At 40.0% G+C, this 13,842-nt stretch overlaps 1 protein-coding gene across 3 annotated transcripts in view; it reads right to left on the bottom strand.

Moving 5' to 3' along the window:
• Positions 1-13,842, bottom strand: part of PTPRR (protein tyrosine phosphatase receptor type R) — a 270,659-nt gene that overhangs the window by 17,259 nt on the left and 239,558 nt on the right. For all 3 annotated transcript variants that reach the window (XM_070454591.1, XM_070454592.1, XM_070454594.1), the window contains 3 exons: positions 10,280-10,390; positions 8,815-8,972; positions 4,476-4,589 (listed from right to left, as the gene is read on the bottom strand). In XM_070454591.1, the coding sequence (XP_070310692.1) occupies positions 4,476-4,589; positions 8,815-8,972; positions 10,280-10,390 (383 nt within the window). The remainder of the gene's footprint in view (positions 1-4,475; positions 4,590-8,814; positions 8,973-10,279; positions 10,391-13,842) is intronic.

Genomic DNA, 13,842 nt, shown 5'->3' with positions numbered 1-13,842 from the left:
AAAAAAGTAAGATCGTGACATCTGGTCCCAACACTTCATGGTAAATAGATGGGAAAGCAATGGAAACAGTGACAGACTTCATTTTCTTGGGCTCCAAAATCACTGCAGATGGTGACTGCAGCCTTGAAATTAAAAGATGCTTGCTCCTTGGAAGAAAAGCTATGACCAACCTAGACAGCATATTAAAAAGCAGAGGCATTACTTTGCCAACAAAGATCTGTCTAGTCAAAGCTATGGTTTTTCCAGTAGTCATGTATAGATGTGAGAGTTGGACCATAAAGAAGGCCTAGCACCAAAGAATTGATGCTTTTCGACTGTGCTGTTTGAGGAAACTCTTGAGAGTTCCTTGGACTGCAAGGAGATCCAACCAGTCCATCCTAAAGGAGATCAGTCCTGAATATTCACTGGAAGGACTCATGCTGAGAATGAAGCTCCAATATTTTGGCTACCTGATGTGAAGAACTGACTCATTTGAAAAGACTCTGACGCCAGGAAAGATTGAAGGCAGTAGGAGAAGGGAATGACAGAGGATGAGATGGTTGGATGGCATCACTGACTCAACTGACATGAGTTTGAATAAGCTCCAAGAGATGGTGAAGGACAGGGAAGCCTGGTGTGCTGCAGTCCATGGGGTTGTAGAGTCGGACGCGACTGAGCAACTGAACAAAGGAAGTTCACAACAGAAGGAAGAAACAAGAAATAGAAAATCTATGTTAATCCAAAGAATATTCAAACTACCACACAATTGCACTAATCTCACATGCAAGTAAAGTAATGCTCAAAATTTTCCAAGCCAGGTTTCAATAGTACATGAACTGTGAACTTCCAGATGTTCAAACTGGATTTAGAAAAGGCAGAGGAACCAGAGATCAAATTGCCAACATCCACTGAATCATATAACAAGCAAGAGAATTCCAGAAAAACATCTTCTTCTGTTTTATTGATTACTTCAAAGCCTTTGACTCTGTATATCACAACAAACTGTGGAAAATTCAAGAGATGGGAATACCAGACCACCTTAACTGCCTCCTGAGAAATCTGTATGCAGGTCAAGAAGCAACAGTTAGAACCAGACGTGGAACAGCAGACTGGTTCCAAATTGGGAAAGGAGGTATATTTTCAAGGCTGTATATTGTCACCCTACTTATTTAACTTATATGCAGAGTACATCATGAGATTGCTGGGAGAAATATCAATAACCTCAGATATGCAGATGACACCATCCTTATGGCAGAAAGTGAAGAGGAACTAAAGAGCCTCTTGATGAAAGGGAAAGAAGAGAGTGAAAAGATGGCTTACAACTCAACATTAAAAAAAGTAAGATCATGGCATCTGGTCCCATCACTTCATGGCAAATAGACAGGAAAGCAATGGAAACAGTGACAGATTTCATTTTCTTGGGCTCCAAAATCACTGCAGATGGTGTCTGCAGCCATAAAATTAAGACACTTGCTCCTTGGAAGAAAAGCTTTGAAAAACCTAGATGGCATATTAAAAAGCAGACGTTACTTTTCCTACAAAGGTCCATCTAGTCAAAGCTATGGCTTTTCCATTAGTCATGTTTGGATGTGAGAGTTGGACTATAAAAAAAGCTGAGTGCCAAAGAATTGATGCTTTTGTACTGTGGTGTTGGAGAAGACTCTTGAGAGTCCCTTGGACTGCAAGGAGATCAAACCAGTCAATCCCGAAGGAAATCAGTCCTGAATATTCATTGGAAGGACTGATGCTGAAGCTCAAACTCCAATACTTTGGCCTCCTGATGTGAAGAACTGACTCACTGAAAAGACCCTGATGCTGGGAAAGATTGAAGGCAGGAAGAGAAGGGAACAACAGAGGATGAGATGGTTAGATGGCATCGCTGACTCAATGGACGGGAGTTTGAGCAAGCTCCAGGAGTTGGTGATGGACAGGGAAGCCTGGCGTTCATGGGGTCACAAAGAGTTTGACACAACTGAAGCAACTCAGCATTCATGGAAAAGCAGAAGTGGGGGAGAGTGTAGAGAGAGGGTAAGAAACTTGACTAGGGGACTTCCCTGGTGGCCTGCTGGTTAAGACGCCACCTTCCAATGCAGAGTGTGTGGGTTCAATCCCTGGTCACACATGCCTCACAGCCAAAACACCAGAACATAAATAACAGAAACAATATTGTAACAAATTCAGTAAGAATTCAAAAAGGAAAGAAACCTAGACTAAGTGTTCTAAGTACATCACAGGTGTAATCTTATCTTACTGTTACTGCAGCCTTCTGGGGTATATATTATTATTTCCATTTTACAGATGCATGCCCAGGTTCTTGCTATATCTATTGATAATAACTGTGGCTAACCTTGGTTACATGCTTATGTGCCAGCCACTTTACAGATTACCTCTTAATCCTTATAAGAACATCGGAATTAGATATTATTATTACTTCCATTTTCCAGATGAGAAAATCAAGGCAAGGAGAAGTCCTGTAACTTGCCCAAGGGCACACAGCTAGGCAATGGTGGGAGCCAGGATGCAAAACCAGGCAGTCTGTTTACAGAGTCCATAATTGTAATCACCATGGGTAACAGCCTCTAATAAGCCACTCGGAGTTAAGAGAAAAATAGAGGGAAGATACACTTACAAAGATGGAGAAATGATTATTTAAAAGGAAAGAAAGAAGGATAGCAATGAGGAGGGAAAACATCATCCCGAAAGGGAATTTGAATGTTTAATTTTTAGAGATCAGAGAGGCTTTATTGATGATTTTAGTAATAATGAAGATGGCAGTAACAAAGTGAACATTTATTGGAAGGCTTTCTATGTGCCTTTATATCTATTTTCTCATTGAATTTTCAGAATAATTCTTTTGTCTGTATTGAAATTGCAGGACCTAAGTACAGAGTAGCAGCTCAATAAATATGACTTTTGTGGTTTCACTTTTAGGAAACTCTAGGTCATAGGGCTAAATTCTAGGAAGCTCAGCTTCTATGACGCCAGTGTTTTATTACCGCCCAGCATTTATTTGTCTGAAATCATCCTGTTTATTTCTTTGCTGTTTATTATCTCTTCTCTCACTGTTAGCATGTAAACTCGAGGCGAGCAGAGCCTCACTCATGCTGTTTCAGTACTTGCAGCATCCAGAACAATGCCTTGCAGTTAGAAGGCGGTTCACACACACTTGCCGTGTGAATGAAGAGAACCCAGAGCCGAGCTTTTGGGACAACTCTCCTTCCACATCAGCACAGTGGACTGCAGAGCAGGCATGTCCTCTGCTCAGGTGATTGCAAGCATCTTCCTCTCTGTGCCCATTTTCAATGAGCATCCACACACTTTCTCTGTCACTCACCTGTCACTCACTCAACTGTTCATTTCCCCAGGTTTAGTTTCAGAGCAAAGCAAGAAAAGAAGCCGCTTGTTTGTTCTGTTTTCAGTGCATAAACAGAGATCCTCACAAAGGTTATCAAACCATCTATGCCTGAAAATGACTCTTTCACCACACACCCGTTAGGACGACAACTACTACAAAAGAACAAGCAAACAAGCACACACGTTGGAATCCCTGTATCCTGTTGATGGGAATGTAAATGGTGCAGCTGCTATGGAAACCAGTGTGGCATTCCTTGGAAAATTATGACCATATGCTCTAGCCATCTCATTTCTGAGTATATACCCTAAAGAATCTCAAGCAGCTCTTTGTACACCCATGTTCATAGCAGCATTACTCACAGCAGCCAGAAGGTGGCAGCAACTTAAGAGTCCGTCAACAAATAGCTGGGTAAACAAAATCTGGTATATACATACAGTGGAATATTATTCAGCCTTAAAAAGGAAATTATGACACATGCTACAATATGGATGAATCTTGGCGACACCACGCTAAGTGAAATAAGTTGCTAACAAACACACAAATACTGTATGATTCCACTTATATGAGGCCCCTAGAATAGTCAAATTCAAAGAGTCAGAAGGTGAATGGTGGTTGCCAAGAAAATGGGTACAGAGCTTTGCAAGATGAAAAGAGTTTGGAGATTGGTTGCACAACAATATGAATATACCTAACACCCTGAACTGTACTATTAAAAATGGTTAAGATGGTAAATTTTGTCATGTGCATTTTTCACACTTAAAAAAGGATGAGTGGAGAAAAAGGATGACTTTTGGTAGTATGGTGTATGCCTCATTCTAAAGGAGCAAGATCCTAAAGTGAAGGACTCAGTGAATTCAAATGAAAATGCAAAGCCCCTGTGAAGGAACAGAGCTGGAAGTCTAAGAAGAGCCACCACTATAAGCAACCTGCCTCAGAGACAAGGAGGGTTAAGCTCAAGCTCTTGGTTTTGGGTTCCTGAGGGTCAGGGTTGCAAATAACACTTTCTTTGATGACGTTTTAGTATAATGTAGATTCTTAAGCATTTTACACCAATCTTTATAGAGTCAGGCGTGTGATTAAATCAGGTTGTGATGATGCTGCTGCTGTGAAGTGTCTCTCATTGCATCCTGCCAACACTCACCTGTCCACACGCAGCTGGCAGACGATGCTCAGCGCGTCCACCACGCCTTCTTCTCTCAACTGCCGACAGCCAATGGATGTAGCAATAAAACACCCCGTCCTGCCGATCCCTGCACTGCAAAGGACAGACAGTGAATTAAAAGGTGCAGGGAAAATAGCAGAGATAAAATATATTCTTTTAACATTGAAAACAATCATTAGGATCAACAATAATAATTATGATAACAGCAGCTGCTCTCATGTACTGAGTGTACAAACCTGGCCCTCTGCTCAGCGCTGCAACAGCATCCTTCCTTTTAGGTCTAAGAAGTAGAATGAATGGGATGGAGGGAGGTGGTGGGTGGAGAGAATAGTGAAAAAGGTAGCAGCTGTTCTACAAAGAAGAATTAGGGCCTGAAATTCAGTAAGGTATGGGCAGTATCAAGGAGGGGAAAGGTCTACATACATCACAGAAGTGAGCACAGAGGAGTGGAGCTGAACAGTGAGAAAAGCAAAAAGTCAAAGGTGACTCGCCCGGAGGACTGGAAGAAGGGCAGCGTCATTGAGATGCAGTGGGAAGCCTGGAATGAGGTCTGATTTGAGGAAGACAGTGGGGGCTTTGGTCCTGGATATAAAAATGTGGCTGGGGCTTCCCTGGTGCCTCAGATGGTAAAGAATCTGCCTGCAATGCGGGAGACCCAGGTTTGATCCCTGGGTCAGGAAGATACCCTGGAGAAGAGAATGGCAACCCACGCCAGTATTCTTGCCTGGCGAATTCCACAGAGGCGGCTGGTGAGCTATAGTCCATGGGGTCGCAAAGAGTTGGAAAAGACTGAGCGACTAGCACATACACATACTGATGTGAAAGATGTTAGTGAGTAGCTGAAGATTCAGTTCAGTTTAGGAGAGAGGATGTGGCTAAAGGCATATATTTCCAAGTCTTTTTTTGTTTTTTTAAATCAAGGTAACAGCTGAACAGAAATATTACCTGTCATGGAAGGTTTACTCATGAATCTCTTTAGATGGCAATTTACCAACTTTACAAACTTTCTCTGTCTGTCTCTTTCTCTCTTTCAGCGATTTCAACCATCTTTATGTAAATTTCTCCCAAATCTACAGTTAAGTTCCCCAAGTTCCTCCTAAACTCTAGATTAGCATTCCACCTCCTAGCTGGCACTTCTGCTGTTGCTATTTTACACTTGCTGCAGTTCAGTGTCTCTAAATTCAATGTATCTAAAACAGAATTAATTCTCTTTTTCCTCAATGGCATTACCAAGCAGCCACAAGTTTTCCAGCCTAGAAATCTTGGAGCCATCTTCAACGTCTCCCCCTCTCTCACTTCCCACATCCAGTCTGTTACCAATTCTTATGTTTTCCACCTCCACTGAGCTTTTGGGATCCATGCTTCTCTTTCTATAAACTGTGCTCACGTTTTTGAAATCTTACTTCATGATTAACGATGATCTCATCATGGTTTCCAAGTCTCAAGACTCTTCCTGGGCTAATTCATGATATACACAGTTGCTAGGTTCATCTTTCTGAAATAGGAACCTGATCATATTACTTGATACTCAAAAACCATAGGGGCCTCCCAGGTGCCTCAGTGGTAAAGAATCCACCTGCCAATGCAGGTGATGCAGGAGACACAGTTTCGGTCCCTGGGTCAGGAAGATCCTCTGGAGCAGGAAATGGCAATCTACTCCACTATTCTTTCCTGGAAAATTCCATGGACAGTGCAGTCTGGAGGGCTATAGCCCAAAGGGTCACAATGAGTTGGACATGACTGAACATGCCTAAGCACCAGCAAAAACTGCAGATGGTCGCAGTACAATGTCTAAGCACGCTTCCATGGTATTCACGCCTTACATAATACGACTGGATGAACTTTCAAGCTTTTTGTCTTTGTGCTGTTGACTTTGTATCCTTTGTGTCATTGTTTTCATTTGAATCTTTGCGAAAGAAACCTTTTCTTTTTGAATTTTCCTTTTTGAGTTAATGATATTTCTCCAGTCAGAAATGCCCACCCTACCACCTTTTAAAACCACAAACATTGGTCCTTTTTTCAAGATCCTATTCAGCATTAGTCCAACTTTTAGAGGCTTTCTTCAAATCTCATAGTTTGAGTGAAGAGCTCCCCTTTCAGCACTCAAATATGGGCTTCCCTGATGACTCAGTGATAAAGAATCCTCCTGCCAATGCAGGAGACATGGGTTTGATTCCTGGGTTGGGGAGATGGCCTGGAGAAGGATATGGCAACCCACTCGAGTGTTCTTGCCTGGGAAATCTCATTGCAGGGGACCCTGGTGGGCTACAGTCCATGGGGTCACAAAGAGTTGGACACAACTTAGCGAATGAACAACAACAACAGCAGCAGTCAAATAGCAATTATTTCTCAGACTTGGCACTTGTTTCCTGTTGAATATGAGTGCAGAGGAATTCAGAGGAGGAATGCATCCCCTTTAGTGTAAGTGTCTATAGAGAGTTTGGGTCAATAAAAAGATAGTACTTGAACTGTGCCTTGTGAATGGCACGCATTTTGGTTATCACCAATGTGAGAGAATGTTCCATGGGTGAGACTGGTATAGGGAAAAATTTGCAGCAGAACAGAAAATAAGATGTGTGACAATGAGTAGACTAGTTTGGCTAGAAAGAGAAAGTTACGTTAGAGGAATAGTGGGAAAGAAGGCTGGGAAGGTACAGTGGAATCTATAAAGGATTATGGAAAGCTAAGAACTTTGGACTTCATCCTCTAAAAGAATGGTACTCTTTGTTTTTTTTTGTTGTTTTTTTTTTTTGAGAATATGTTGAAAGCAATGAGTTTTCACTCCCCAGAAAATTCACTTAACTTAATGTACTCAAATCTGTTCAAGTCATTTTAAGTTCACTGGCCCCTGTAGCTAACCCACAAATCCAAGATTAAGGAATTTTGCTCTAGGCAATGGGAAGCCTGTGTGAAGCTTTGAGCAGAGACTCCATGTGATGAAAGAGGGTTTTAGGCACATCATCCAAGAGAAGTGCACAGAATAGACTGTGGTGGGGGTGGAGCATGGGGAAGTGGGGTGTGTATGTGCAATTAGCCGACTTCTAAAATACATGGATGAGGTCATAAGGGCCTGAACTTGGGTGGTTGGGCAGGAAGTGATGATTATGGGAGAAGCTTTGAAGGGAAAGCCAATCTGGTGACTGATTAGATACTGAGGCTGGAATTGAGAAAAGGGCCAAAGATAACTGTCAACATTTGATGTTGAGTGGCTGGAAAAAAGACGGTCTCATTCTTAGAAACAGCAATCAGAAGGGGAGCTGGTTTTAGAGGGGAAATGCTTAGTTCATTTCAGATATCCTCACTGTTTTATGATTTTGGGTGGGGGACGGTTTCAGCTCTAGAGTATGGGTCAGTTAGATATTTGTCTTCAGACCCAAGTTAAGTTTAGGATAAGGCCTAATGTTAGAAACTAGATAGTGACACATTGGGCAAGTAGACACACAGTAAATTTTACTCTTAATTAAACCACAAAGGTTCAAAACAAGGCTAAAATCATAATTTAAATTAATACACTTTGGTTATTAAAAATATCACCAAAATCTATCTTATAAGACTTAAGGGGATCAATAAAGTAATGCAAATTGTTTTGAGAAAGCATGGAGAATAAATGACCAGTTATATAGATAACTTTAACATTTGCACTTTGCTTTGGGCACACTAGCAGGAAAACAGCGGGGAGAGGTATAAGTTAAAGGATAAGACCTGCCGTTGAACATCGCCTGGCCTCTTGTCAGCCCAGCCTCCAGGGCCGCATGTTCCGCTACCAGCACTTTGTTTTCCTCATGGTGAGTTACCACTTGCCATTCACCATTTCACAAATTTATTTCCATCTGTTTTTCATGAGGTAACTTTTAGAACAGTTGACTGGTTTTCACCAAATTTGGCATAATAATAAAAAATGTTATCAAGATACAATCCTAGTAAAGTTCAGGGGCATCTCAAAACAAGAAAAAAAAGTTGATAATTAAAAAAATCATATGAGAATTAAAAAATCAGTCTCCTCATGAGACTGATGAGACTAAATGAATCCACCTACATTTCAAGGTAGAGGACTGACTGAATAAGAGCTCCTGTTCCCTGAGTGCTTCATTAGGGAAATTTTCTCCACTGTATGACTGCTAAAAATACGCTAGTAAAGGCACTTCATTTCTGACAAGTATCACTGTGGTCAAGAATCAAGGGGGAGGCCCATTAGTTTCAATATCTGTTCAATTTACCAGCAAAGTCAGAACCAGGGAGTCAAACCCAGCTCCCACCTGCTGCATGACTTTACAAAGAATAGACGGTTGCTGAGGCAAAAGGTCAGCTCACCCCTTACCTGCAGTGGACCACCACAGGCCCTCGGCCCGCGGAGGCCAGCCTGTCTTCTTCCACGTCCAGCATGAGCTGCAGAAGGGGCTGGGCACTGTCTGGAGTCTTGTGATCGGGCCATGAGGTGTACCAGTAATGTTTCACACGTTGGGTGTGACTTCCTTGCTGAAAATAGAAACAGCCACCAAACGCTTCATTTACTTGTGGAACAAAGAGTCATCCAAAGCACAATACTAAACGCTTTCTATCACTGCCATCTTGCTTGTTCCTCACTTCCAGGTGGTAATAAAATCTAGGAGACTTTTGAAGAATATTCTTTCAACCTGAGAAAAATTTACTGTAAATATGCTGATGTCAAAATCTGACAGTCTTGCTTCAATTAAATGAGAAATATATATATATATATGATATATATTTAATATAGAAAACATACATATGTTTGTCATTTATGATCATGAACATAATGGTAGATGAATAAATGGCCAAGAAAGAATTGGGATATAGTGTGTTTCCTGTTCTTTGAATGCTCCTGACAGGTTATTATAAACATAGTGACCAGTATAAGAATGCTTAATTTTATACTCAGTCACTCTAATGCCTCTACACTCACCCTAAATACCAGTGTTTAACAGCAGTGAGGAATCCCTGTTAAAGGAGTCACAAATGAGGGTCCATGCAGTCATCTCAAAACCAAGCTGGGGCCCGGCATAGACTAGACACTAGAGAATACATGTTGAAGAACAGATTTCTCCAAGTGCCTTCCTATCGTGAATTTCCCACCAAAACCCATCAGTGCAGCTCTGTCTCTCTTTTTCTTTGTGATGATTCTGTCCCAGCAGTGGGGTTCTAGATAGAACTGGAATCTTTGGGATGATTGCTCTCTAGAAGTAAAAACAATACCAACAATACCATGGCAACATTCCTCAGCATTTGCTGTCCAAAATTTAAATAAGATAAATTTTCTATGACATAATCTGGTCTGGGAAAGTCCCTATAAATGACTGTAACTCCAAGTTTTGGAAGATCTCAACAACACTTCAGGCTTTTCTTGCCTCCCACAAACACCCACGAGTACAGATTTTCCCTTTCACAGTTTCCAGGCCTTACTTAAATCTGCTGAGACAAAGTGACATTAAAAAAAGAAATCATGATAACATCTCCAGCACAAGCCTTTAGTCCTTTAGTTAAAGGTGTTCAAAAGGTTATATCAGAGGAGTTATATGTATGCAGATTAAAAGACCATAGTACCCTACTAAGTGGATTTCTTTAATGTCTACTTAAATTAATTATTCCAGAGTGATAGTAGCTGACAACAAAATACATAAGAGAGTGATTATAATGTCCCCTTGATCTTGACATTATTTAACTTGTTTAAATTGAATCTTCAGGTCTGAGGACAAAAAAGTTCAAAATAAAAATGCAGTCCTCTAACACCTTCCACTTTGTAGACTGCTACAGCTCCACATTCTTACCTTTAAGACAAGGTTTCGAACAGTATAGTTATCGCATTCATTTACACTGATAACCAGAACCTCAACTTTTCCATATATTCCTCTCTTTTCTGGCCAATAAAGCACACATTTCTGGAGAAGGGGAAAGAAGAACACAGCAAATATTAATGGTTTTCATTGGCCTTGAAGCATTTTTCATTCAAGCATCTTAAAAGTTTCTATTTAGTTAAATAAAATAAATCAAGTATCAATTTTAAACATTCTGTAAATGAGCTAAAACCACCAAACTATACATTTTAAATGGGTAGACTTTATAGTATATATATATATGCATGTGGTGCTCAGTTGTGTTCAGCTCTTTGCAGCCCCATGTACTGTAACCCACCAGACTCCTCTGTCCATGGGATTTTCCAGGCAAGAATACTGAAGTGGGTTGCCATTTCCTCCTCCAGGGGATCTTCCTGACCCAGGGATAGAACCCACATTTCTTCTGTCTCCTTCATTGGCAGAAAGGTTTGTTTGTTCACCACTAGTGCCACCTGGGAAGCCCATAGTATGTATAGTATAAATTACACGTCAATCAAGTTTTTTTTTTTTTTAAACCAACACTATTGCTGTTAATCCCATACAAAAAATAATTAAGGCAAAATTTCTCAAATCCCCAAGAGAAATTAAGGGCTAATTCAGAACTGAATTAAGAATTAGGAAACTAAGATCCAAATATTAGAGTTTATCATGCGATGAACAAGGTGGAAAAAAAATGTTCTCCCGCTATGATTGAGGCAAGTCACATTTCCTTGGGGCTTCCCTGGTGCTGGCTCAGATGGTAAAGAATCTGCCTGCGGTACAGAAGACAAGGGCTCAGTCCCTGGATTGAGAAGATCCCCTGAAGAAGGGAATGGCTACCCACTCCAGTATTCTTACCCAGAGAATTCCATGGACAGAGGAGCCTGGCGGGCTACAGTCCATGGGGTCGCAACGAGTGGGACACAGCTGAGTGACCAACACTTTCACATTTTCACACATTTCCTGCTTCATCAAACTAATGTCTCTAGTAAGAGTATCTGTAATGTGTTAGATGCCATAGAATGCAGTCTCCCCTGTATGTAAAGTAGACATCATGGCCATTAATATATCTGTGGTATTGTATTTTCCAGGACCAATTTTCTTTTCACCTATGGGATCCTTTGAAATAAATGTGTAGCAAAATTATTTTAAAAATTTTTATGAAGGATCCTCTTTGAAGGGTTTAATAGCAGTAATAACAATTATATTGCAAACAAGAAAACATAATATGATGGATAAGGTGCAAGCTTTGGAGTCAAAGAGCCTGGGACCAACTTTTGGTGCTACCATTTACCTGTGAGTCCATAAACAGGAAACATAAGCTCTCTCTGGCCTCAGTTTCCTCAAGATTTAATACATGGAAAGCACTTAGGACAAAGCCAGGAATACAGTAAGCATTCAAAACTTGATATTATTATTATTGTTATTGTATTTTACAACTACTGGATTATGGAATGGGTTTTTGATCTACAGTGATTCGATCATTACTTAAATATGCATTAGATCATGCGTCAAATATATTATTTTTATGACATCATCACATTATTTAAAAAACTACAAAATGAGTTTCAAACATACATATAAACTCATATTATTTATTCTTTTGCCTTTTAAACAACCACAAAAGAACTATTAGTTCTTTACCACATATTTTAATGTCTAAGAATAAAGGTGTGAAAGTTAATCCTTTATCTTCAGTGCCCAGGGAAGTAATTTAATTTTAGAAATATTGTTTAAATAGAATTCATCATTCTCTTTCAAACACACATGGATATTGATAAAGAAATTCTTTCACTTATTGCCTTTGGTTAGGGACCTTTCAGTCCTCAGGACACTTGTTTCTCTACATCTATGTCAAAGACATATGACCACACTTAAAAATAGTTAAATTCTTATAGATTTAAAAGAGCAACAGCAAAAAAATTACAGAATTACAGAACTAAAGGAAAAGACATGCAACATATCAGAAACACACCTCTGGGGCTCTATCATGCTAAGTACCAAATGCTCTATATGACAGAGCCACAAGGAAGTCACTTCATCTAGTGGAACCACTGTTTTTCATCCACTACAATGAAAACACATTTGCCTCCTCTACATTCTGGTCCTTTTCCAAACAAAGTAAATCATTTTCACCTCTATTTCCATGCCATTCCATCCCCAAGACTATCAAGCAATAAGGCTATCAGGCTTAGTCTGGCTAATATAACATTAACATTTTAAAACAGAGAAACCTTCAGCAGAGGGAATTATACTCAAAATCTCGTAATACCCTGTAATGGAAAATAATCTAAAAAAGAATCATACATACATCTGTATAACTGAATCACCTTATTGTACATCTGAAACTAACACAGCAATATAAATCAACTATATTTTAATAATTAAAAAAAATAGCAATCTTTTAAAAAATAAAGCAATGTCTTTCCCTCCTCCTTTACAAATTGCCAAATGTATGAAATTTCCCCGATTTGTTAAAGATAATCATACTAACCAAATTGCCTGGTTGCTTTCAATGGAGCATCAATTATTTCGCTGTAAGACCCGAGCTATTGTGTGACTTAAAACCCATGCCTCCTGGATGAATCCAAGAAGAGTGACAAAGAATCTTGCAAAAGGTATTGAACAAAGAAAGAGGCATTCAGTGGCCCAGCAGTCAGGCATATGTGCCCCATTGTCCAGGATCGGGCCTGAGTAGCAGGCCCCTCAGTGAGAAGGTGGCTCTTGAAACTGGTAAGAAAGACTGCCAGGCAGGAGCTCTCAGCTTGCACCCTGACTCTTAACAATATAATCCAGGCTTGTGCACCTACTTGATAAATGGAAGCACTGCTTGCTTCTCTCCTGAGCTTGCTGGGGCCCTCCTGAATGTTTTTCTTGACTCTTTACCAAAAATGCAATTGGCAGCCGGCTCCCAGTAGACAATGTAATGTGACTTGTTCATTCAAACAACCCTTAATTAGCATCCCATCTCCTTTCTGAGATACAATAGCTTATTTTTATACACTGAATACATTTTCCCCCTCTTTAAGGAGGATGTAGAAAAAGGGACCAGATAAGTGTGGGTGCTTTTGAGTATGAGGTGAGAGAGAGCTGCAAATGTGGTTGTTTCTAAGGGCATCAGTTCACATTTGAATTATTTTTGTGAGCAGCTTTTTCGGGTTTTTTCATTGTGGTGTTAACAATGATATGAAAAAGGAAAATGCAAGGAAGGAAAATGCTTTCTTAAAGATAATATTGTGAAATCACACTAATTGTGGGTAATTCAAAATAGCACGCTATGTAGCAGAATATAACCCCAAATCATCACTATTCTGTTAGCTGGGCTGATTCTTTCAGTAAAATTATCTATTAATTCCAAGAATTCATAATTTGGAGGATAAAGAGGTTTCCAGAAGGTTATGTGTCTCTTGTACAAACAAGTAATTAGTGAACCTTGACTGTAAAGATCCTGGACATCAACCAATTTTTCATCATCAGTGGTTTACAGCAAAAATAGAATGCAGTGCAAAGTAATGCAA

The sequence above is a fragment of the Odocoileus virginianus genome, chromosome 24, assembly GCF_023699985.2.
Source record: "Odocoileus virginianus isolate 20LAN1187 ecotype Illinois chromosome 24, Ovbor_1.2, whole genome shotgun sequence".
Lineage (NCBI taxonomy): Eukaryota > Metazoa > Chordata > Mammalia > Artiodactyla > Cervidae > Odocoileus > Odocoileus virginianus.
Note: the sequence above shows the minus strand (reverse complement) of the source record. Positions and strands in the feature narration are given on the sequence as shown.